The sequence below is a fragment of the Eptatretus burgeri genome, chromosome 6 (assembly GCF_056783735.1).
Source record: "Eptatretus burgeri isolate ZD-2024b chromosome 6, Ebu_testis_v1, whole genome shotgun sequence".
Taxonomy (NCBI): domain Eukaryota; kingdom Metazoa; phylum Chordata; class Myxini; order Myxiniformes; family Myxinidae; genus Eptatretus; species Eptatretus burgeri.
In genome coordinates this window covers 15,246,348-15,271,489 of record NC_140966.1, presented here as the reverse complement: position 1 = coordinate 15,271,489, position 25,142 = coordinate 15,246,348, and the positions used below count along the sequence as shown (strand labels likewise).

General features: G+C 42.2%; 1 protein-coding gene across 6 annotated transcripts in view; it reads left to right on the top strand.

Moving 5' to 3' along the window:
- Window positions 1-25,142, top strand: part of LOC147024342 (sodium/glucose cotransporter 4-like) — a 90,641-nt gene that overhangs the window by 37,327 nt on the left and 28,172 nt on the right. For 5 of the 6 annotated variants that reach the window (XM_085884167.1, XM_085884168.1, XM_085884166.1 and 2 more), the window contains 4 exons: window positions 8,937-9,072; window positions 10,805-10,912; window positions 22,046-22,196; window positions 22,593-22,761. In XM_085884167.1, coding sequence (XP_085740293.1) covers window positions 8,937-9,072; window positions 10,805-10,912; window positions 22,046-22,196; window positions 22,593-22,761 — 564 coding nt within the window. Of the gene's footprint in view, window positions 1-8,936; window positions 9,073-10,804; window positions 10,913-22,045; window positions 22,436-22,592; window positions 22,762-25,142 lie in introns of those variants that run through there. The other variant, XM_085884169.1, reaches the window with a different exon arrangement.

The window sequence follows — 25,142 nt, the reverse complement described above, 5'->3', positions numbered from 1 at the left end:
GGTCGCAAAGTTGAGGTATGCATGGACTTTGCATCTTGCATCAGTGTAGAGCTCATCTCACAGTGAGTCAAGTGCTTGGGATATCTGGCTTTTAGGAGGCTAAGGTGTGAGATCTGAGTTCAGTTCCATAACATTGTTTGACGAGTCTGGGGAGCCCACTGTGTATGAGGTGAAGCCATGGGGGGAACAACAAAGTTCTCTAGTGAAGGAGATAACTCCTCATCTTCAGTGATGACCTGGTTATGGTGGCGGATGCCACCATCTTGTCGAAACAAGCTATCCTCCACAAATGCCATCAGGTGTTGGTCCAAGTCTTCATGGCGCTCTTTCAGGTTATGGCGTGTTGCCGCAAAGTCAATGAAGTGTGCACTTGTCGAATGGAACCCAAATGTTGTCGGATTGACTGCCATGTGTTGGCTACGGAGGTAGAGTTTCGCACTATGGTGTTGCAGGATATCACAGGGCAGTAATTTGCAATCTGACCCAGCATAAGCTCCAGTGCGGTGACTTTCTGTTTAGCTGTGCGATGCTGCGCGGCGGGGACGTTGCCATCATCAACAAGTCCACGAAGGGGAAACGCTCTGTTCTTCTTCTCCCATGTGACACCTTTGGTGAGAAAGGGAGCAAAGTTGGGATCGAATGATAAAATATAAAAAAATTGTGTCTCCAATTTTGGAAGGTGCATGGTGTGTGGTAGTCATCTTGTTGACGGGCACATTGTGGAATGTAAGGCGATGTTTATAACACAGCTACAGAATGAGCTGGTTGGCCGCTCACCTTCTTGTGGGGTGTGATTGGAGTTCGAAGATGGCTCTCATTACGGTGACTTAACGCTGATTGCCGTCTCCAGAGTCCAGGGTGAAGTGTGTGGATGTGGAAATGTTTCCCGACGCTGCCACCACGCCACTTTGGTTAAAAGGAATCTCCAAAACTCTGCACCACGACCAAACACCATTTTTACAGAGGTGTGAAAGCAACTTTATTCACACCAGTAACAACCATGTCGAACGAGGTAAAAACTCAGACATCCAGGTACGTCACTTCCGGCCTTCCGGTTCAGGGATCGGCGCATGAGGACGACTGGGTGGCGAGCTCTCCTTCCAGGCCCTCCAAAGTTAAGTTTCCAGCCCTAAAGCGTTTTGTGTATTTTGTTATTGAGATTTGTGTCAGGGTCTGTGGAACTGTACTTGTTTTTTTTGTGTTGTGTTCATAACAGTTTTAGCGGGTAGTTGAGTAAGTTTATTGAAAGAAGCAGGGAGGGGGAGGCCTTGTGATAAGTTTAGCGTGAAGTTATTTGGGGCCTTGGGAGTATGGGGGTGAAGAAGGTTATAAATGAAGAGTGAAGGAGAAAGGAAGAGGAATACGTAAAATGTAGCAGTTGCTAAATGTCGGCCACGTCAACAATGGGGAAAGCAGAGGGTTGTTATTTTTGTAGGAAGTGTGAGGAAATCGTCCACTTGAGGAAGGTTATTTCCGGGTTGAAGGAACGCATCGATAATTTGCAGCAAGTAGCAGAATGTGAGAAATTTGTAGATAATAGTTGGTTACAGTTGTGGAGTGAGGTTGCTGAGGATATTGGAAATGGTGATGGTGCAATGGGGGCGGGTAGTGGTGATGGTGCAACGGGGGCGGGTAGTGGTGATGGTGCAACGGGGGCGGGTAGTGGTGATGGTGCAACGGGGGCGGGTAGTGCTGATGATGCAACGGCGGCGGGGAGTGGTGATGCTGCAACGGGGGCGTGCAGTGGTCATGGTGCAACCAGGGCGGGCAGTGGCGCTGGTGCCACGGGGGCGGGCAGTGGTGACAGTGCAACGGGGGTGGATAGTGGTGATGGAGCAACGGGGGCGGGCAATGGTGGAGGTGCAACGGGGCGGGCAGTGGTGATGATGCAGCGGGGTCGGGCAGTGGTGACGGTGCAACGGGGGTGGGCAGTGGTGACAGTGCAACAGGGGCGGGCAGTGGCGGAGGTGCCACGGGTGTAGGCAGTGGTGGAAGTGCAGCAATATAAATTGGTGGAAATGAGGTATGGGAGACAGTTTTTGTGGGTGATGAGATTATTAAATATGTGGATTTTTTTATTCTGCAGGAAGGATTGTAGACATAAAATTCTGTGTAGTTTTGAAGGAGCAGGAGTTTGGGACATTGAAGGAAGGGTAAACGATATTTTATCGGGTCGTAGCAGGAATAAGTTGGTTGTGGTACACCTCGGTGCGAATGATGGAGGGAAAGTTTACTCAGAAGTTTTGAAAAATAGATGCAGGATATTGGGTAAGCGGCTGAAAGCAACCGGTTGTGAGGTCATGTTTTCTGGGATCCTCCCAAGATTAGGAAACAATATAGAAATTATGAGCAGAGCAATATACGTCAACCAGTGGCTGGAAGAATTGTGGAGGTCGGAAGGTTTTACATTCAAGAAGCAGTGGGAATCATTTCAGTGACAAAGGGAGTGTTTCCAGAATGATGGCCGTATGTTAAATAAAAAGGGCGCAGCAAGGTTTGCAGTGGGAATTGAGGAAGGAATTCTGGCTTTTTTAGGTCAGCGGAGGGTGGGGAAGCTATAAAGGAAGGAACGGAAGAAGTAATTGTGATGAGTAAGGCCAGGCAGGAAAATAGAATTTCAGGAAGGGAAAAGTTAAATATATTCTATACCAATACCAGAAGTTAAAATAATCGGATGGAAGAGCTTGAAGCCAAAGTCGATAGCAAGGAGTACGATATACTTGCAGTGAGTGAGACATGGTTTAAGGAGGAGAGTAAGTGGAGGACAGGATTAGAAAGCTACAAGGTGTATCGGTGTGATAGGAAGGAGAGACTAGGAGGAGGAGTAGCAATCTGGGTAAAGGACAGCATTGCATCAAGAGAAAGGGGTGACATTAAGGAAGGAATACATGTTGAGGATTCTGTATGGGTAGAGATTAGAGATGATAAAAACAGTAAGATACTGAAAGGATGCTTTTATAGGGCTCTAGGTGGGAAGGAAGAGGAGGAAGGAGTACATGAAGAATTCAAAAGGGCATGTGGGAAGGGAAGAGTATTGATGATGGGGGATTTCAACTTGCCAGGGATAGATTGGGTCCAGGAACAGGGAAAGGGCAGAGCAGATGAGGATTTCCTAGTTTTCGTCCAGGATTGTTTTTTCATCTAGTTTGTAGATCAGCCCACGAGGGGAAGTGCAGTGTTAGAACTCCTTTTAAGTAACGTTCCCAATATGGTGGAGGAGGTGGAGGTTTGGGAGCATTTCGGAGCAAGTGACCATAACATTGTGTGTGCAAAGATTCTGTTGAGGGTTAGAGTTCAGGATATAAGGGTAAGGCTATTAGATTTCAGGTAGTCACACTTTGAGGGTATGCGGAGAGGATTGGGTGATGTAGATTGGGAGAATCTAACAACAGGACAATCAGCATCAGAGAAATGGGAAACCTTCAAGGACCAAATGTGCAGAGTGCAGAGTAAGTACATTCCAATGAGGTGTAATACTATAAGTAGAAAAAGACCAGGGTGGTTGAATAGTGAGATAAGGAATACTATTAAGGAGAAGCAAAAGGCATTTATTAGGTTTAAAATAACAGGACTGGAGTTAGACTTATATCACTATCGGAGTAAACAGAGGCAAGTGAAGAAAATAACTGGACAAGCCGAAAGAGAGTATGGGAAGGACATGGCTAAGAATATTAAACATCATACCAAGGCTTTCTTTAAGTATATCAGGGGAAAAGAACAGGTTAGGACCAGTGTGGGCTCGTTGAGGAATAGCACCGGGAGAGTGGTTCGTGATGAAAGTGAGATGGTAGGCTTATTAAACAGGTATTTTGCTTCAACTTTTACACAAGAACAGTCAGGAGAATTGTCAATAGCTGAGAGCATCTATCAAGATGGTGAGGAAGGGCTTTTACAGAAGATCCAGGTTGGAGTGGAGGAAGTAAATGAACAGCGAGGTAATCTAAGAGTAGATAAGGCTCCGGATCCAGATAATATGCAATCGAGAGTATTGAGGGAGGTGGCTGAGCAGGTGAGCGAGATGTTAACGGATATTTTCGAGATATCGATTATCTCGAAAATCCAGACGATTGGAGAGTAGCAAATGTAACACCATTATTTAAGAAAGGATCCAGAGAAGAATTGGGGAACTATAGACCTGTTAGTTTGACTTCAGTTGTGGGGAAGGTGTTGGAGACATTAATTAAAGACCGGATGAGGAACCATTTAAACAAATACAAACTAATTAAAGGTAGTCAGCATGGGTTTACCAGAGGTAGTTCCTGTTTAACAAATCTTTTAGAGTTCTTTGAGGCAGTGTCTGATTGGGTGGATGAGGGAATGGCAGTGGAAATAGTATATCTCGACTTTAAGAAGGCATTTGATAAGATACCACATCAGAGGTTGTTAGACAAAGTGAGGGCTTGTGGAGTGGCTCGTCAGGTAGCTAATTGGATTGCAAACTGGCTTAGTGGTCAGAAGCAAAGAGTGCCTGTGAGTGGGAGGATGTCTTGCTGGGAGGATGTAAGTAGGGGATACCTCAGTACTTGGCCCACTACTATTCAATATTTACATCAACGATTTGGATAATAGGGTAAAGAGTAAGCTTTCCAAATTTGCAGATAACACAAAGCTTGGAGGTGAGGTGGATAGCAGAGGTGGTGGTGAACAGATACAGTATAGTCCAGCAGCCATTTCTCATATGAGGCCAAATAAGGAAATTCATTCAACACCCCCTACAAAAAAGGTTTGACTTGACAGGGTGGTAGAATCAACCCTATAGAACACCTCCAGGTAGTATGTGGTTTCAAATTGTGGTATCATTAAAATTCTACAAGCCATTATACATACCAAGGGTACTTACCAAGAGGGTCACTGTGGGCGAGCAAAATTTAGGGGAGGGGTAACGTAAACGTGAATATCTTTGTCTCGACTCGACCAATTTTCAATATTGAGGTATCATTGGCTTCCTATTATAATTCTCTATCAGAGTATGTCCAGTTATTTGAAAATGGCCTTTGCCATGGCATCACCAAAGCTAAAATATCACACTAATTCAAACTTTCTGACATTTTTAATTGTGTTCTCATATGAAGGTGAACGGCATTTCTCAATTACTACTGGTATGTATACATTTTGGAAATCAAACGCTCAAGAAAGTATTGTTCTGGAGAAATTCATATACATACAGAGGCACGCAAAAAGAAAACTGCAACTGTTATTTTTAGCGTTCGTCAATTACTAGTGTATAGCAACACGGAAGCACATACATCAGAGCTGAGCATAATAGTTGTCTTTGGCAAAACGGAAGTACATCAGTGAAAGCCGAGTATAATAGTTGTCTCTGGCAGCACGGAAGCTACTCATTCATCATAGTGGATGATAATAGTTATCATGGTCGACACTGGGAGCTGTGCATGACAACACAGAAGCACATTAGTGAGAGCGAATCATAATAGTTGTGCATGGTTGCACGGAAGCACATTCGTCAGAGCGGTTTGTAATATTTGTGTCTGGCAACAAGGAATCGCATTCGCCATGGAAGTATGAAGATGTCATCTGTTGTAACTTTTAGTCAGCGTCTTCTTCACCACTGGATTCAAAGATTTTTCTTGGATTTTCACAAGTTTCTTCGGCCATACGTGCACATACTTCTGTGGCATGTGGTTGGTTCATGCATGGCATGTGGTTGGTTCTGCATGTGCAGTCGGCTCGGCGACATAGAGAGTTCTTGCAGTTACAGACAGTCAGCTCTGGAAGACCCCGTGGTGCTGGATCTTTGGTCATGAGCACAGGCTGCAGGGCACCATCCTGAATTTTCCAGCCATGTCCAGCTGCTGGTGGAAGGCTCTGTGTCGGCTCCAATGCTCTCTTCCATACATAGGCCTGGTAATTTCCTCGCTTCATATGTTGCTGTAAGCTGTCGAATGTAGGGGCGAGATTTTCATTTCTTTGTCCCTTTTGACAGAACTGCCAGTATCTCACATTGTTCACTTTCCTCCCAGCCCCCTTGGTTGTTGAGTACATTGCACATATGAAGGCTTTGTATGCTTCTGAAGTGCTGTTGCTGAGCTCGGGTTCTTCTCCAAGCTGTCCCAGACTGGTCTGATGCTCTTTACTGTCAAGTAAGACATTGAAACCCTTTTTCTTGCCGAGTCCTGAGAGTGCACTGTTTGAATCGCACCCAGTGAGTGCGTGGAAGCCGAGTAATGCATTACACAGCTCAGGTCCCAGTTTGTATGCCAAGCTGTGGATAGGAATATACCTAGCTTTATCCTTGCTTCCAGTCCGAAACCACAGCTCCCGACACTGGAGTTTTCTGTAGTGTGTGGTGCAGAGGACAGCCACATCTGTGTCAGGTGGTTGAATCACAATCCTGTTGTGATAATGAGAGGCATGTTTTGCATGAAGCAATATTTGTGTGTCTGCCTCTTCATGATCTGACTTGAGGGGAACCATTTATTTGCAGTGCCCTTTGATGACTAGCACAGACTTCTGCGGGTTCTTGAAACCACCACCGATGACTAGGTGTTGACCATCAAGCAGAGTGTCTACCCCCATGTGGCACCATGTGTCTGCCTCTTCATGATCTGACTTGAGGGGAACCAGTTCTTCACAGTGCCCTTTGATGACTAGCACAGACTTCTGCGGGTTCTTGAAACCACCACCGATGACTAGGTGTTGACCATCAAGCAGAGTGTCTACCCCCATGTGGCACCATGTGTCTGCCAAGAAGGCACACAAGTTGACTTTGTTTTCTACATTTCCAATGTATTTGATCCACTGCTTTGGAATAGGAGTGGCTGGCCCTTGGATTGTCACCTCTAAGGCTGCAGATGTTCCTCGTTTCTCTCGCTCCCTAGCACAGCACTTTTTAGTCCAGCAGCATGAACCTGTGAAAAATTCAATTGTTCAACACTCACTACAGAAAAGTTTAACTTGACAACTTAGTATGCTCTAAAAGATGCCGAAAATATTTTTAAAAGCTCATAATATTTGATTTGTTTGTGATTTTTACCTCTTGAGGTTGTACAGTTGAATGAATATCGACATCTCTGTAAATATTCTGAAAGAGAATTATAATACGAAGCCAATGATACCTCAATATTGAAAATTGGTTGAGTCTAGACAAAGATATTCACGTTTACGTTACCCCATCCCCTAAATTTTGCTAGCCCACAGTGACCCTCTTGGTAAGTACCCTTGGTATGTATAATGGCCTGTAGAATTTTAATGGTACCACAATTTGAAACCACATACTACCTGGAGGTGTTCTATAGGGTCTATTCTACCACCCTGTCAAGTCAAACCTTTTCTGTAGGGAGTGTTGAACGATTTCATTTTTTTCAGGTCCTTGCTCCTGGACCAATACAAGAGAGTATTGATACTTGTATCGATTGGGAAAAAGCTGGCAGATGGAATTTAACCTGAGCAAGTGTGAGGTGTTGGGGATGGAAAAGAGCAATGAAAATAGAGATTACAGGATGCAAGGGGTAATTTTGGAGCGTGTCACGCAGGAGAAGGATCTGGGGGTGGTAATAGATATGGGAGTTAAGCAGACAGCACGGTGCCAGGCAGTTATAGGTAAAGCAAATGGGGTTTTAGGCTGTATAAGGAGGGGGATCAATTATAAATCAAAAGAGGTGGTGTTAACATTGTACAGGAATTTAGTGAGGGCCACATCTAGAATATTGTGTACAGTTTTGGTCACCACAGTTCTGGAAGGACATAGATGCCATAGAGAAGGTTCAGCGCAGGGCTACTAGATTGATTCCAGGCCGAGCTCGACTCAGCTATGAGGAGCGGTTGAAGGAGACAGGGTTTTATTCACTAGAAAGGAGGCGGTTACGAGGAGATGTGATAGAGATGTTTAAGATAATGAAAGGTAGAGATAAAATAAGTGCAGATGAATTATTCAACAGAGTACACAGTGACAGAATCAGGGGCCATAGCCTGAGAGTAAAGAAGAGGAGAGTTAAGACGGTAGTAAGGCAGGGGACTTTCACTCAGAGAGTAGTTAATGCATGTAATGGTCTCCCTGGAAAGGTAGTGGCAGCAGAAAAAGCAGATAAGTTTAAATTAGAATTTGATAGTTACCTGGACGTTATGGAGATAGAGAGGTTTCAGGATGTTGATAAGACTTTTAGGTAGTTTGAGTATTGATGGGTGATTGTGTACGAAGTGCTGTTGGTGGGGGTCTTGTGAAGGGGGGTTGTGTGGTTGATGTGTATTTTTAACCAAGCCCATGACCCCTCTCCGAGGGGAAGAAAGGCAAAAATAATAATAAAAAGAAAAATTACAACAACAACAAAAAAAAACAAAAATAAAATAAAATAAAAATACAATTTTTTTTTTTCCTTTCATTAATGAAAAACTTTTTTTTTTCCATTTTCTTTCTTGGATCTTGGCTTGGTGTGGTGTTTGCACAGGCATGATGGGCTGAATGACCTCCACCTGTGTTGGATTTCCTTGTTGTTTCTGTGTAAACCCCTGCACGGTAACCCCGTGCCTGCTCCGACCCAAGGGTGCCAAACACATACTGGCGACGGGACATGTATAAAATGCTTTCATGTCTTAACTTATCCTGTCTATTTTGATAGTGGTATAAGGCAGCTGTGGGTGATTGGCCAGGTTTAATTTGCTGTGAACATCACTCGAAGAAATTATGCAACAAGTGGTCCCACTTGGCCAACTATTTAAATTCTGTTACGTGATTGCTGGCTCGATACTCGCTCATTTCTGGACGTTTTTCTACGGTAACATGACACTGGGGGTCTCACGGGAAGTTCTGGCAGGACTGGCTATTGTGGTCTTTAAAGACGCGCCATCCTCTCTGAGTTATCCTGAGGCGACGCCCGTCACAATATTTTCATAGTACAGAAAATGAATTCCTTTGGGAACAATATATTGTGATTCAATGGACCTTCACTCAAAAGTGCTCTTCTTTCACCCGCCATCAGGTCATCGTGCAGCGTTGCCTCTCAGCCAAGACCATCGTTCACACCCGAGGAGGCGTCGTGTTGTCAGGGTATTTGAAAATTCTACCGATGTTCTTCATTGTTTGGCCTGGAATGATGAGCAGAGCACTCTTCCCTGGTGAGTGTGTTCTTCACACTTGCTCATGAAATGTACTACTTTAATCATCGGCCAATTAGAAAAAACACCTTGGGAAACCATCCTGTAAAGTCAAACTGTAATATGTCCAGAATACATTTAATGCCTTGCCAGAATAAATATTAACTACTCTACTCTGAAAAAAACAAGAATTGACTCCTGTATCTGCCCAACTATTGCGGTATCGGTGGAAAAGCAAGATCTTTTGCTCTAATGAAAAGCTCATGCTGAAAGAAAACAAGTCGCTTTACCTTCTTATGGCGATTGGTATACCTCTGTCAATATTTTGTTGAGAAAGTTAGTTGTAGTAGTTGGTGATTGTTACCAAACTTCCACCCTTTCTTCTGAACAAAAGTATGCCGAAGTTGTGGCTCATTTGAACAAATGTTATTTCCATTGATCTATAATTGGATTCCATTGGTCCTTTTTCAAACTTAGTTTCAACTTTCTGGTTGGAGATAAAATGCGTGTGACTACTAAATCAGACACTTTGCAGTTTTCTTTGAATAGTATCTTTCATAAAAGAGATTCCACTTACATGTGCACACAAAAAGAGGGAAGAGGGTAATACTGATGAATGAGAAAAAAAAATGACTTTACGTGTGCATTTCAATGTACATCGATGCTCACCTATTGGAGTGATCATTAGACACACCAGACATGTATGATCATTTTTCTTGGGATATGGAAATAACTTTAGAATTCAAATTGATCACACAATTGATTTTAATCACACTTGTAAATTTTATCATACAGTACTTCAATCTTGATAACAATGGGAATCGTACCATTTCGTCCCACTCTTCCCTCTAGCCTTGCAGCATGGTGGTGAAGCACCATCTCATGTTGCCCAGCACACTACCTGTGTGATGTTTCGTTTTCTTGATACCCTATCCCACTTATGTACCTTTTATTTTTTCCTTCACTGATCTTGTTTGTTCACATATTCCTTCGTCATCTGTTTCTCAATGCCACCATTTTTGTTTCTCACCATCAGTCATCCACCTCTTTCACAAGCATCATTATTTGTGCAAGTGGGCAGACTGAGATGGGAAGTGCTGACTCATGCTGTTAAGTTTCTCTTCCAAGAAGAAATGTTTTTGGGGGGCGTTTTGGTGATTTTATGTACAATAATAATATTTTGGAAGTGAAATAACTTTCTGCATGCATGTTCCCAGTGTGTAGAGATATCAAAATTTTTCCATTCTGTTCATTCTCTTCTTATGAATTGCAGTTTTAACTTCTAATGCAGTGTTAGAATTTGTTGTTTTGGGTATTAATGTTTGATTACACTGTGAATGCCCTCTGATTTACAAGATCAAAAACTGCTCGGCCAATTTCCCTCAAATTTTGTATATCTGCTTGGGGTACCCATCGGCATGACAAAGGTAAAGAATATATTGGGAACCATACCCATCTCCTGTCCCCCAAACCATGCTGTTCCCCCTCCCCCAGGATAGGAGATGACGTCTAAGTTAGGGTGTATATTACTATTTGTGTAGCTTTGTTGGTACCTTTAAAAAAACAATCACTTTCTGCTCCTGTCGTCATCTCACTTAATCTGGATTCTAACTTTTGACTTTCAATCTCTGGTTTGTGTCAACTGTTTATGCTCCTTGGTCATGGCTCTTGGTGATCTGCATAGAGATCACCTTACCTGTGAAAGTAACTTCTCCCTTTCAAATGGAGATTCTTGAGCTCTTTGTGCTTGCAGATGAGGTTGCATGTGTGGATCCTGAGATATGCAAAGCAGTGTGTGGATCAGCTGTTGGTTGCTCAAACATCGCATACCCCAAACTTGTACTAGGTTTACTACCTGTGGGTAAGAAGTCTCCCTCATTTTCAATACACATTTTACAATTATTTTTGGACAATGCAATAAATTGGGATTTATCAAATCTAACTTCACAACCAGGAAATTTACCTTAATTACACTATTATCAGAAAAAAAAACTCAGATATTTATCATTGCAAGCAGAGATTCGGACCACATTTTACACACAGAAACTGACATGTGACCTCAAATGTTGATAAACTTTATTATGGCTATGTTGTTTATTAAGTTTGTTCAGATTTTTTCAGAGATGCTCCCTCTAATAAGTATTGTATGGTCTTTGATCCTATGAAGTTCCACATGCTCCTGAAAATGGTAAAAGTAAGTACCAATTCTTCCTTATTTTTATCAATAGGTTGAGGTTTACGGGAGAGCTAAAATGCCAGAGGATGGAACGTCAACAAAACAATCATGTGTAGTAGAACAGGCAGACAAGAGGCACAGTGAAGAGGCACAGTGAAGAGTGAAGAAGCAATCACAGTTATTACATAAATATCCAGGCAGTCAATGGAGTCAGGTTAGTGAGAATAGCAATGCTCATGGGTAGGTATGGGAGACAGCATGCCATGGCAATGGGAATTGTTACCTTGAAGGACTAAAAGAAAGAACAAATATTCAGTACAAACTCATGGAAATGAATGTACAAAGGAGAGAAAGAGGAGAAAATTAACGAACAAATATCTGGGACTTGGGAGAATGGTGCAGACTTGGGAGACTTGCAACTTGGTGCAGCTGGAATGTGGCCTGGGGGAGAGAAGGCAGGAAGGCTGAGATTGTATGACAAAGGATAAACTGAGGCCACCAGCCTGCATGTGGAGAGAGAGAGAGATCTTATGTGTATATGTATATATATACATATATATATATATATATATATATATATATATATATATATATATATATATATATATATATACATATACATATTGCGAATTCGCGCCCGCGGGCGTGCGAGCGGCCACGTAACTCGAATCGCGGCACGTCGCCCACCGGACGGACAATTCCGTTGTGACCCTCTCGGACTAACACTGGGAACTAGTCACGGGTGGGCCTTTCGGCCTCACCACGATTGTGCCAATCGGCCCCCCGCGTGGGATAGGGTTGTTCGCCAAATTCGACCTACCTAAGTACCCACACGGAGGGTAGACCGGGCGATCGCACCTCGCCGAGTCTTGTTATTTCTGGTGAAAATAAAAACGAATAAACATCATCAACTCAGTGAAAAGTGACTCGTGCCACCTTCCTCGTCCCGTTTGCGGTAGGGCGATTAGAACCGCCGTCTTTGGGTTATATAAAAATAAATCGCCTCCATCGTTTCGGCTCATTCTACGTTGGCGGGACTGTTCAAATCCCGTGGACGTCACAATATATATGTGTCGAGATCATGTTCCACTGCTGATTGAAATCGAGCAATGTCCACACTGATCATGGGAGAGAAGAGCCTTTTAATTCACATCAAAAGAGTACATGACAAAGTGAGACAGACTACCTACAGTATCCCAGCTCAGTCAAACTCTCTCGCCCGCAAGCAGTTTGGTTTACTTTATTTATACTTTTTCCTGCTCATCTGTTTTCATGATTTCCCCAACTTCCATCAGCTATATTTCCTTTCTAAGATATCGTATTCTTTGAAAGTAACAACACCCCAGCAAATATTCTCTTCTGGCCTGACAAAGCATTGATCTTTTCACAAGCAAGAAGATCTGTTATTGGTAAGGCAGATCTTTATCACAATATATATGTATATATATATATATATATATATATATATATATATATATATATATATATATATATATATATATATATATATATATATATATATATATATATATATATATATATATAATCTTCTCATTCTACTGCAAGATGTTCCATTTTGAACTATACCAAAACAGTGCTGATTTATGATCGGGCTTCTCCGAGCTCAAGGCTCAAAGAATGTTGTTACAAGGCCAGCGAGAAAGCCAGATGTTCAGCTGCACGACAAAGAGAGAGAGATGGCCTACTTGCTTTGATTACCAACAGTCAAAAACTGTAGCTTACTGAGAGCATTTTAAATGCTTTGGCTTCCTCAATTAAATGCTACATTCAATTTAAATAAAAGGTAATCCTACTAAAAATGGCTGCTCTCATCTTGGGAGCTGTTCAACAGCTCCACATTTGCCCCTCTGTTACTTAGAAACATAGTGGAAAAAGAACACCACAATCATAATAATTTTTAGAGATGGAATCTCGATGGATCGCTAAGGTCGTAGACGGAAGTCTTTTCTATAGGTGGCACACCCTTATGAATAGCTCCAACTGGGCCATAACGTCATGAAAGCTCCGCCCACACTTTCTAGCCTCATAGAAAAGCCCCCCCTCTACCATCCTGACCAGCCCACCAATACCCCACCCCTCTGTAGTATAGTGGATACATTTCAACAATTATGACTTGAATATAGGTCATGAGGAAGCAAAATTACTTTTCAAAAACAACTCACACAAAAAGAATTATTTCACACACAAAAAAGATACATATGTTTTTTAACTAACTATGGTTCTTTCTGAACAGCAAACAAGAATATAATTTTTATAAACAACAAGTAAGAATATATGTAAGTATATATATATATATATATATATATATATATATATATATATATATATATATATATATATATATATATATATATCGTGTTCTTTATGAACAAAAAACAAGAACATAATTTTTATAAACTGCAAGCCAGAGTAAAAGAAAATTTTAAAGAAAATCCCAATATTTGCCAACAAGGCAATGTTTAGATAATATTTCTTTCCATCCGCTTCATTGGTACAAGCAATTCGAGACACTCATCCAATGTGAGTTTGAGCAGAGTGTTTCTCCCGAAAGCACTAGTGTCTGTACTTTCATATTTCCCAAAAAATAATACCACCATCACGGTGTCTCGACTAAATTTTAAACTAGGTTCTTCATTTTCTGGGTTTTCTGGGTTTTCAGAGATGGTTGGTCCAGGGGAACTTCATGCACCACCAAGCTATTAATGTTAAAACCACCACTCAAAAATGGTTTTGTTATCACATGATTAACCCGACCATGTATATATTGGAGTATTGAGGTGTTAGAGTATGGATGGTCTTGATAACTCTATAATATAGACACACACACACACACACACACACACACACACACACACACACACACACACACCATTACTTTTATGCCATGATGACAATAACACTGAATATCATAAGGCCAATGATCAATATGTGGGATATCCATGTTCCCCCTTCACCAAACACTTCCATTACCCATGATCTGAACCCTTCTTCCTTAAAATAGTCATGGTACTCTGCAGTTACCTTCCTTAGGTGTTCTGCTAGGTCACAGAAATATACCATTTAATAATTTCTGGAATTCTGCAAGATTATTTATTCGTATCCTTATCTCTATCCTTGTCCCAGTTATCCCATCATGTAACAATATGCCTTGTTCCAGGCGTACATTGTCTTTGTCCCCTTCATCCCGTGGCACACGAGATGCATAATTTTATATCAGGGCCCGATAAGTGTTTTCAAATATACGCCTTCCTCATGCAATTGATCCCAATGTTTACCTTTTTTTCTTCCCTGTGCACCCTGTCACAACCTATTCCTTGTTTCCCCTCCCATTGACCTACCAAACATTCTGATCTCTATGACATTCCCAAAATGTCCTCACTATCTGTTATTGTCCATATTATCACGATTATACACACGCTAATCAAACACTGCCACATCTGTCATAAACCTCCAGTAACATTTCTTTCTCTTTTCGATTTCCTGTAATCTTTTGCAATGAGATGCGTGAATCCATGATTGGCTTACCTTTTCTTGACAGCTCCTTGGGTAACCAATAATACCTGCAAAAGTCCAGTCCACTGCATCTTTAGGATGTTCCTTCATTCGAACACCCTGTTGTCAAACTCTTTCACAATATTTATTAGCGTCACAAGAATTAATATTCATTTATACATGTCCATATATTTTACAGATATTTTACCAATAATTATATGTACTGTTTGGCCTTGCCCTTAAATTGGTGACCTGGGATCCTAGAGCCCTGAGCTCAACTTTCATTTACCACTAAACGAACCCCAGAGGGCTAACTCAGCCTGTCACTCCTTTAAGACTGGCAAGAAAAATGAACATCAGTACACTGGTAATAGGGGCACCGCATCAGCAGCACAGTCATGCTCCAACCAGTGATGCAACCAACAGCCCAAAGGCAGCACACACCACAAACATTTGATAATACATAGCTGCTTCCAAAACTTTCGATTTTACAAATTTTCGATTTTCTCCCACCTCTGCAAGTTCTTGAATGTACCATATTCTCAGCACCTCCTTCTACATCATCCCCCTTTTGTTCGTGCAGCTCATTTTTATGAGCTAAAACGAGCAAACCTTTTGGGTCACCACTTTGTTGTGGGGGCTGGGTATCAGCAGCAAGCACGACCGCTAGAGGGAGCAGTAGAGTCAGTTCCACCGACCGCACCCTTCTTTCCCATTCATAAGTTGGTCGTCATCAGAGAGCGTACATAGCCCCACGGTCTACCATTATGACAATACAATGCACAGAGAGCCTTTCCAGGTACGGTGGCTGCTATGATATGAAAAACGCGTTTTTAAAATACCAACCGATGCTGACGTCAGAAGACAACAAATTCAGATCTCAATGTAAACAAAGATGTTGTGAATTCTGCCTGCCCGAACCGACCCATGGGTTCACACCACTACCTTCACCACAGATGCATGTGCTCACCTGCACCCACCATTTGCTCACCCACTGACCCAGACGATCGTGATGGTGCAATTATCCCAATCGCCCCTTGGCGTCCTGGTGTTGCAGACTCCCCTTGCAGACACCTGTCTCCCGCATTGCCCTGAGGGCCAATCATGCCATCATGACCACTCGGGCCCGGAGGTCCGATAGGACCTGAACCACCAACAGTTCCACTGCCTCCCGCTTCTCCAGGCGGTCCAGACAACCCAGTGGCTCCCTGGGCACCATCATGAAGCCCATAAGGAGCACATAAGGGCAGAGTCATAAAATAAATGGAAATTTATACACAAGCACCCATACAGGTGCTGCTTCAGGACTGGCCCCCACCAGACACACCCCCCCCCAAAAAGGGACCCCGTTGGGTCGTTATTGATACTCCCCCCTCGGAGGGAAGGTGAGCTGGAGGTGAGAAGCTTCCTCGAACCATCCTGCCTCGTGCAATTCTTGACAATCCGGCTCGATGGTACTTGAACCTGCAACTCTATACCGCTGCAAGCACCAGGTAGTTAGGTAGCGTTGATTGCCAATGGAACTCCCCCACAGGCGCTCGGCACGTATGCTCATCGGAAAGGCCGATGGTGGAAGGTAGCCAGGGAGGATGTCGTTGTTGTAGTTTTTTTCTTCATATGTGCTCAATATATATGACTATCGATTTAACTATTCTTGACTAGCACACTTTGCGACATTAAATATCCTCTTATTTCCACAGTTCCCCTACATTGTGTCATCTGTACAGTATACACATATCAGGAATATGCTTTCACCCTCGGCTAGATTGCATACCGCAATTAGCATAGAATCACTTTCCAAGATGTTATTCTCAGGGTACACTACATACCCTGACAGTTATGTCCAGTATCGGACATCTTTCGATGACCACATTTTACTCTAACAGTGAGTCAACCAACACTGCATAATCAGATATCATCCATTCATCCATTTGGACCACACTTCTGCAAAGCATTTGGTGCTGCCCAAAATAAAATGAAATAAAGTATTTTCCTCTGTTCCCGGCTGAGTTGTGTATGTAATTATGTCCACAGCCACAGTTGCGATTTTAACTCATTCTTCATTCAAACATGTCATGGTAATTGTTTTTAAAATCTGCCAAATTCTCAATTATCTTTTACATGAGCCTAAAGTAAATCCCAACACACACTCCGCACCTCACTTGCACGATTCGCATTTACTCTTTCAAACCGTCAGAGCACACTGTCTATTGTTTGTGGCTCTTGGCGACTCCTGACTCTCAGTATCCCTGGTTCCTGAGGTTGACTCAGCCTGTCATTCCACCCAGGTCGGTGAGATTATTTATTCCAATGTGTGTATCGGTGGAGGGACACTGCATCATTTGCACTGCATCATTTGCACTGACACGTCCTTGTGACAATTGATACTAATCTGTCGCCACGTACTGCACACAACTGACGACTCGAGTCCCGACCCATGCCAATCCTGACAGCAGCTGTGCCCCTGCACGTTCGAGCAGCAGTTTTGTAGCTTAATGTTCAGGGTGCCTGCAATAACTTGCCAACTCTTCGCAAAAAGCATCGTGGGATCTTTAATGTCCACGAACCGATGTTAACAAACTTTGCAGTGCATGTGAAACACCAGGATGGCAGTTTAGAGCCGCGTTGAGATTTGAACCGAGGATGCACAGCTCAAATGGCAGCCACACCTCCAGACTCTTCGGAGGTGCAGGGGGCTGTAGGGGGTTGGCACATTGTGGAATTTACTCAGGGTCCAGCACACAATGGTCTTGTCCATTTGCACATGTGTACTTGCAAACTTACAAGGCCAGGATGAACTTCGAAAATTTACACAGCACCCTCGGCACGGCCGATTTCAATGCGGCCCAGATGTTGACCACACTCGTGGTTCGTGCTCCATCTCCCACACCCCTACGACGATTGATTGTGAAACCGAGCTCCTCACAATAATGATGCAACCAACCGTGTTGATAATTTTCCGTGCCTCACTCGGTTAAAAAAATATTTCTTTTCCAAAGCCTCTCCCCGTGTTCAGGCAAACTTCACGCAGCCCGACTCTCCCAAGCAAAGATCGCGCACAGCCCGCACTTCACATCAGGGCACCAACACATTCAGCACGATAACCGCTTTTATGGTCAATTTTAATCCAAATAATTTATCCTGACAGATAGAGGCTCATATAAGGACAACAAACATGCTCCTCTGTCCATTTTCATACAAAAAAACTTGATCGCGCCAGGCAGAGGATTAATGCTCCGTGACAAGGCCCGCAATGGACGCGTGTTCAAAGACCACTAGTCATTTCCCCCAAAAACATTTCTGCAGCTTGCCTAATGTCTTTGTCCTGGTTCTTGGATGTCATTGTTTCATTCACCGACGAGTGAAGACACAGCACGCCTCTGGGCACAGCATGTGCACTTCTACACAGCTAGCCCCCACCTTTTATCCTACCCCTCCTTCCTTCACACCTTGGTCCCGCGTCTCTCCCCATCTCCACATCCACAACAAACTGCGTACATACGTTCGACCCACACATCAAAACGTATACAAATTAATTTAGACACATTTCAGAACTATTTGACTCTATATAAAATTACCTTTTATTTATTTACAACCGCGATTAAATAATTCTCAATTTAATTCGTGTTGTCTGGACTCCTGGACTTGGATATCACAATCAAGGCTCTATTCGGCACATCTGCCACAAATTCTCCCGTTGACTCGTTTTTGAGTCGTTAAAAAAATAAAAAACTCTCAAAGAGGAACACGACTCCCACCCTTACCCTTCGGGCAAGGCGCACACATTCCTCCACTTCACAATGGGGCATCCTTCCCTCTGTGGGTTATCATTCCCACCCACCTTCCATTTCCACACATCGTTTTCACGAGCAGCCTGGCTTCGTCCGCTGTTCTTTCAGCACCTCGCTTTAAATTTCCAAATATTATCACATCAGAACTAATCTCAATTCCTGTTCTTTTAATGGATATTTTACCGATTTTGAGTTTGCTGCACTGTAACCTTCCCTTCCGCCTGCGTTTTTCGGCCACCTCCTCACCGGGAAGGCAAAAGTCGTGGCCAGCGAACTCGTACCTTCCAGGTTTGGACACAACCTCAACGGATTAAGGATACCCTCAGATGGGTTACCTGGTATTCTCTCTTGATTGCCCCGCTCTGTGCACTGCAGTTGCATGGGTGGGGCAAGGTGTTTTCTCAACTTATTCTTTTAATCTTAACACTTAACTTTTCTTTTTTATTTTTCCAACATTATTTATTTGTCATGCTTCTTCCTTACACATATTACAAGCCTCAAGTTTGGTTCGGGCTTATTCACATCTGCATATCTTAACGAATCTTATTCTAGGAATGCATATGGGTACTTTTATATTCATTCATACCATGATTCTAATTGATCACATGACCTCGGTCCATAATTTCCGTTACAGCTTTATTTTCCCACTTTCCCTTGATCATTTCTAGAGTATTCTTGGACTGGTCAGTGTTTTGCCTGGGGTGGTCTCGCGTTGGGTTGGGTGTCATTCACACCTTTCCACGAACCCTCACACTCCCTTGCACACCTTCCACGTCCTCAATCTCCCATAGAAATACCTTGTCTCTTGGAGATTTCTCAGGTTACCCTCCCAGGGTTTGTACCTTGCAATCTCCCCTTTAGACACTGTCCTCCAGGGATTTCTTAGATTAGCCTGCGAGCGTCACCTTCAACCCCTCCTTCGGACACTTAAACACCTGGGGTACCCCTCTTTTGATGTGCATAAAAGCTCCCTCTTTTTCCGTTCTTTCAAGATAAGTACAGATCACAAAGAGGCAGCAAAGTTGCATGCCCCGGTGCGAGAAAAGAGGCAGTTCTTACCTTATCTTTAAGCTGGCCGGCTTCTGTCCTCATTTGTCTCACCAAGGCAGCAGTTCCCCCTCCCCCCTGGTCTGTCTTATCCTGCCGCACTACGCCAAATGTCGAGATCATGTTCCACCGCTGATTGAAATCGAGCAATGTCCACACTGATCATGGTAGAGAAGAGCCTTTTAATTCACATCAAAAGAGTACATGACAAAGTGAGACAGAGACTACCTACAGTATCCCAGCTCAGTCAAACTCTCTCCCCCGCAAGCAGTTTGGTTTACTTTATATATACTTTTTCCTGCTCAACTGTTTTCATGATTTCCCCAACTTCCATCAGGTTTATATTTCCTTTCTAAGATATCGTATTCTTTGAAAGTAACAACACCCCAGCAAATATTCTCTCCTGGCCTGACAAGGCATTGATCTTTTCACAAGCAAGAAGATCTGTTATTGGTCAGGCAGATCTTAGATCTTTATCACAATATATATATATATATATATATATATATATATATATATATATACATATATATATATACATACATACATATATATACATACATACATATATATATATATATATATATATATATATATATATATATATATATACATATTCTTCTCATTCTACTGCAAGATGTTCCATTTTGAACTATACCAAAACAGTGCTGATTTATGATCGGGCTTCTCCGAGCTCAAGGCTCAAAGAATGTTGTTACAAGGGCCAACAAGAAAGCCAGATGTTCAGCTGCACGACAAAGAGAGAGAGACAGATAGCCTACTTGCTTTGATTACCAACAGTCAAAAACTGTAGCTTACTGAGAGCATTTTAAATGCTTTGGCTTCCTCAATTAAATGCTACATTCAATTTAAATAAAAGGTAATCCTACTAAAAATGGCTGCTCTCATCTTGGGAGCTGTTCAACAGCTCCATATATATATGTATATATATATATATATATATATATATATATATATATATATGTATATATTTATCTATATATACATATATTTATCTATATATTTATGTCTATATATACATATATTTATGTCTATATATACATATATTTATGTATATATATGTATATATATATATATATATATATATATATATATATATATATATATATATATATATATATATATATATATATATATAGATAGATATCCTGTGTATCAACTTCCTGCCAAGTGATACCAATGAGTTTGAGGTCCTTAGACTGCACTGTTTTGAGGAGGTGGGGTATGACGGCAGCACAGACTTAGTATGGCATAGTTATATTCTGACACTGCAAAATGTTTTTACATTGTTTTGAGTTGAGAATAGCTAAGAAAAGAATTGGCTCTTTGGAGGTTTCTAATGTTGTGACTGCCTCTGGAGGCCAGGTTGGAGATTTGGTGAGCCAAAAATATGATTGTGGGTCATGGTATAAAGGCCGATGAGCTTCGAAGACCGTTCCTTTGCTTGAGACTGAATGCAGAAGAAAACTGGAAGATTTCCATTGCAATATTTTTGAATGCACAGAGTAAAATTGTTGGAGTTACCAAGCTTAAGCAATAAGAAAAGGATTTCTATATTTTCCAATTGCCTGTCAAAAGGTGAAGCACAAGTTCAGAGTGATGTAGAGGAATTTCTGAGGATCCAGACAGGTTGTTTATGTGCACCTAAAAATGTTGATGTACACATGAGTCTCCAGGGGTAAAGTCGGAGAGAATAATGCCTTCCATACCAACACACTTTGTGGAGATGAAATAAATCTTGAGAGCCACTTCGGCAGCACTGACGCTCTGTTTCAGAGTATGGTCCCAATTGATGGATGGAATCGAGGAGAGGATTCGCCTTCCCACAGATTGAAGATCTGCAACCCGATATTATTTTTCAACAGGATGTTGCTCCCCGTCATTATAAGGCCCCTCATTGGGCCTTAGTCGTCCGAGCCGTCCTGAATGAAAAATTTGCTGGATTGCCCGAGATGGACCAACAACCTAGATTGCTGGATTGGCATGAACCAACAGCCTGGCTCCGACGATCACCAGACATAACCCCCGTTGATTTTTTTACTGTGGGGGTTTGTCAAAGATGTTGTCTGCAACACCAAGGTGGCAAACCTGCAGTATCTTCGTTCTCGGATCACAGCTTCATGCGCAATGGTGAACACAAACATGCTCAGCCAAACATGGCAAGCACTCTTGTACCGCCTTGATGTCCTGCATATGATAAACGGAGCTCACTTTGAAGTGTATTGATGGTGTGCACAAACCTTTATGAGTTTATGTATTATATAAAACAAAGGATTTCGTATAATTTGTGGTTCTAAATATATGAACAACCAAAGTTGTCTGGGTCTTTTTGGAACACCCTGTTATCAGTAAAGGTTCTCTTGACAATTATTGAAAACAACTACCCAGGTACTGAACACTAATATGTCATTACCTGACACCCTCACCCTCATGCCACTCTCTGCAGGTATACGTGGACTGATGGTGGCTGTTATGATAGCAGCGCTCATGTCCTCACTCACTTCAGTCTTCAACAGCAGCAGCACAATCTTTTCTTTGGACTTGTGGCGGCAAATCCGTCCATATGCTTCTGCTCGAGAACTACTACTTGTTGGCAGGTCGTGGGGAAAAACAATATTAACTGACGATATGGAACTGACTATACTCAGAAACCATGGTGCTGACCCAGTTACTGCAATATTCAGTACAGTACTACATTGTTGGAGAGGACCGTTAACTTGGCTGTCTTGCATACATTTACCTTTTGCTGCTAAAATCCCTCAATACATTTTGGTCTCTTAATTCAGTGGTCCAACCTGTATATAAATAAATATATCTATTGAGTCATTGTACCATCTTTACTTGTCAAACTCACTTCCTCTCACCTATTATGATAGGTAGAGAAGCATGCATGCGGCGTATGCTTCTCAAGGATGTTTTTTGCATACTTACCTTCGTGATTTTGGCTATCATGCACTTCAATATGGTCTCACAACATTTCTCTATCCCATTAGGTTGTTTGTGCTCATTCTGGTGACTGTGAGCATTGCATGGATCCCCATGATACAGGAGGCAAACAGCGGTCAGTTGTTTGACTACATGCAGTCAATCGCCAGCTATCTGGCACCCCCTGTGACAGCAGTCTTCATCTTATCGGTTTTCTGGCCCAAACTCAGTGAATCGGTCAGTTTCAGCAAAATTACAAATTCATCTGCAAAAAGCAATAACATCGCCTAGTGGGTATGCTTCACAAGCATTCGTTTTTGGATAAATATTTTTGTACTGTTTATGATATGACAACCCACTCTAAGGGAAGCTGAAATAATTCGAGGCATGCGGTATTCATTTGCACCCGCAAATCACTGTTTCATGCTTATTATAAACTTGCATGTTTGCTTGTTACATGCCATTAGTTTTTGTTATCTGACATTGTTGTTTCAAAGAGTAATCCTGAAGTGGCTACATCAAACGGTTATGGATCTTACAAATATTGAGCATGGATGTGTCATCAAATTATCATGCAAAGAAGGTCCCACTCAAAAAACATCCACATATGCATGATAGTGATGTATGGTGAAGGTGTACTTTCATATTCTCTAGCAACCAATTTGGTAGCTGATTTAAAGCGTAGAAACAAGTCCCTTGTGCCTGGTGTTGGCTTAATGGTTAAGGTGGCAGGCTTGGGATCCTAGGGTCCGAAGTTCAAATCCTGCTCGGTCGTTGAATAAATATCAGGTGGAGTTTACTCAGCTTGTCATCCTTCCGAGGATGGCAAAATGAGTACCAGCTTGCTGGGATGAATGAGCCATTTGCGTATCCTGTGTCAGAGTTGGAGACCTTTCCAGGATTGTGTCTGATAGCCCAGGAGACTGCTTCAGCAGCACCAATACTCTGTACAGAATGGATGGATACAAGTCCCTTGAAGATGACCCAAGGCCAGGCTGTGGCATTAATCATAGAGGAGTACCACAAGAAGATTGCAACAATCGATATTGACCAAAAACGAAAAGCTTGGTCCGTGAAGCCGTGTGACAATGTGCCTATGAATCACATACTGTTTGAACATTGGTTGCACCCTGACTTCACACACGTACATCTATTAATTACTAATAACATACGATTGGAATGTACCTTTCAATGCTTTAGATGAATGAGACCCCTTCAACCATTGAAGACCCTCAAGACTTCAATATCCCAAAATATTCCAAGGAACCAGGGAGAGAGGGAGGGAGAGGACCTAAAATTAGTATTATTAAATGCAGCATTTTTACCACCATTCCAGAACACTTGTGCATGTCCAAGATATCAGCAAGATGGGTAACCACAAGTCTCAGAAGTTGGTGGACGTTGAAGTCATCAACATCATTGGTTGGCATTATGGCCACGAGCTTTTCAAACTGTTCAACCAGATCCAGCAAATTTTATCACTTGTTTGATAACGAGTGAAGAAACATGGGTTCATTACCGAGTCCTGAAGCCAATTTGTAATCTATACAAACGAATCACCACCGCCTCAAAAAATATATCCTCCCAACCCTCAGGCAGCAAGATCATGACCTTGGTTTTCTCAGATACGAATGGAATCCTGCTGATTGACGTTATGCCTCACAACATGCAATAAAAGTGGAATATAATCATGCTTGTTCATGGGGCCATCAGCTTTGTGACACATGACAGGAAAGTCAGGTATGGAAAGATACCTGTGTCAGGAAAGGTGGGATAAGATGTTACTCTCCCTGCATACAGTATATATACCCTTCTTAGTCTCATCATTCAATATACTGAACATTTTAAATTGACTGCTATAGTCAACCAGAAAGCAATCTTGTGCAGACTTTCAGGATAAATGAGCATGTTACCAGGACCGATGAGGTTGGGGTGGGGTTCTTCTTTGCCTCACCTATACTCGACATCATTCTTTATGACCTTGTTTATCCAAAAATCCTTCCCTGCCCAAGGTGTTGTTTTTATTTCATATGGATGTCCTTGACAAAAAGCAATCAGCACACTATGCAGCAAATTATATGTAAATGTCAACCTACAACCTTTTCACTCACAATAAATTATATAATTATTCCTCCTTTCAAACCCCTCTTTGTGATCTCACTTGTACATCGCGAAGATGAGATGAACAACCGCCAACACCATGGCCAAATAATTCCAAAAATTCCTGCCCTAACCTTGCCTGTTCCAAGGGAATGAAGTGCAAAAGAGTCAACCCCCAAGGGAGGTGGGGAGTCACTACGCCCCTTAGCTGGGAATGTGGATTAGTCGTAGTAGTAGTAGTCATCTCGCTTGCCACCATCTTTTTTCAACACAAACATTAAACATTAAGGCAGGAAACGCATAATTTTGGTTAATAGTTGCCCATAATTTAATTCCCACAACCGAGACAATTACCCAATTACCCAGTTTCCCATTACCTAAACAATCAGAAAATTCCCCCACAAATTATTCATCTACATATACACATTGCTCGACTTTCTACAAATAAGTCTGTCAAATTTGAACCACACTTGTGGAATAAAAAAGCAGGAGTGCACATTTTGAAGCTCACCTGGATC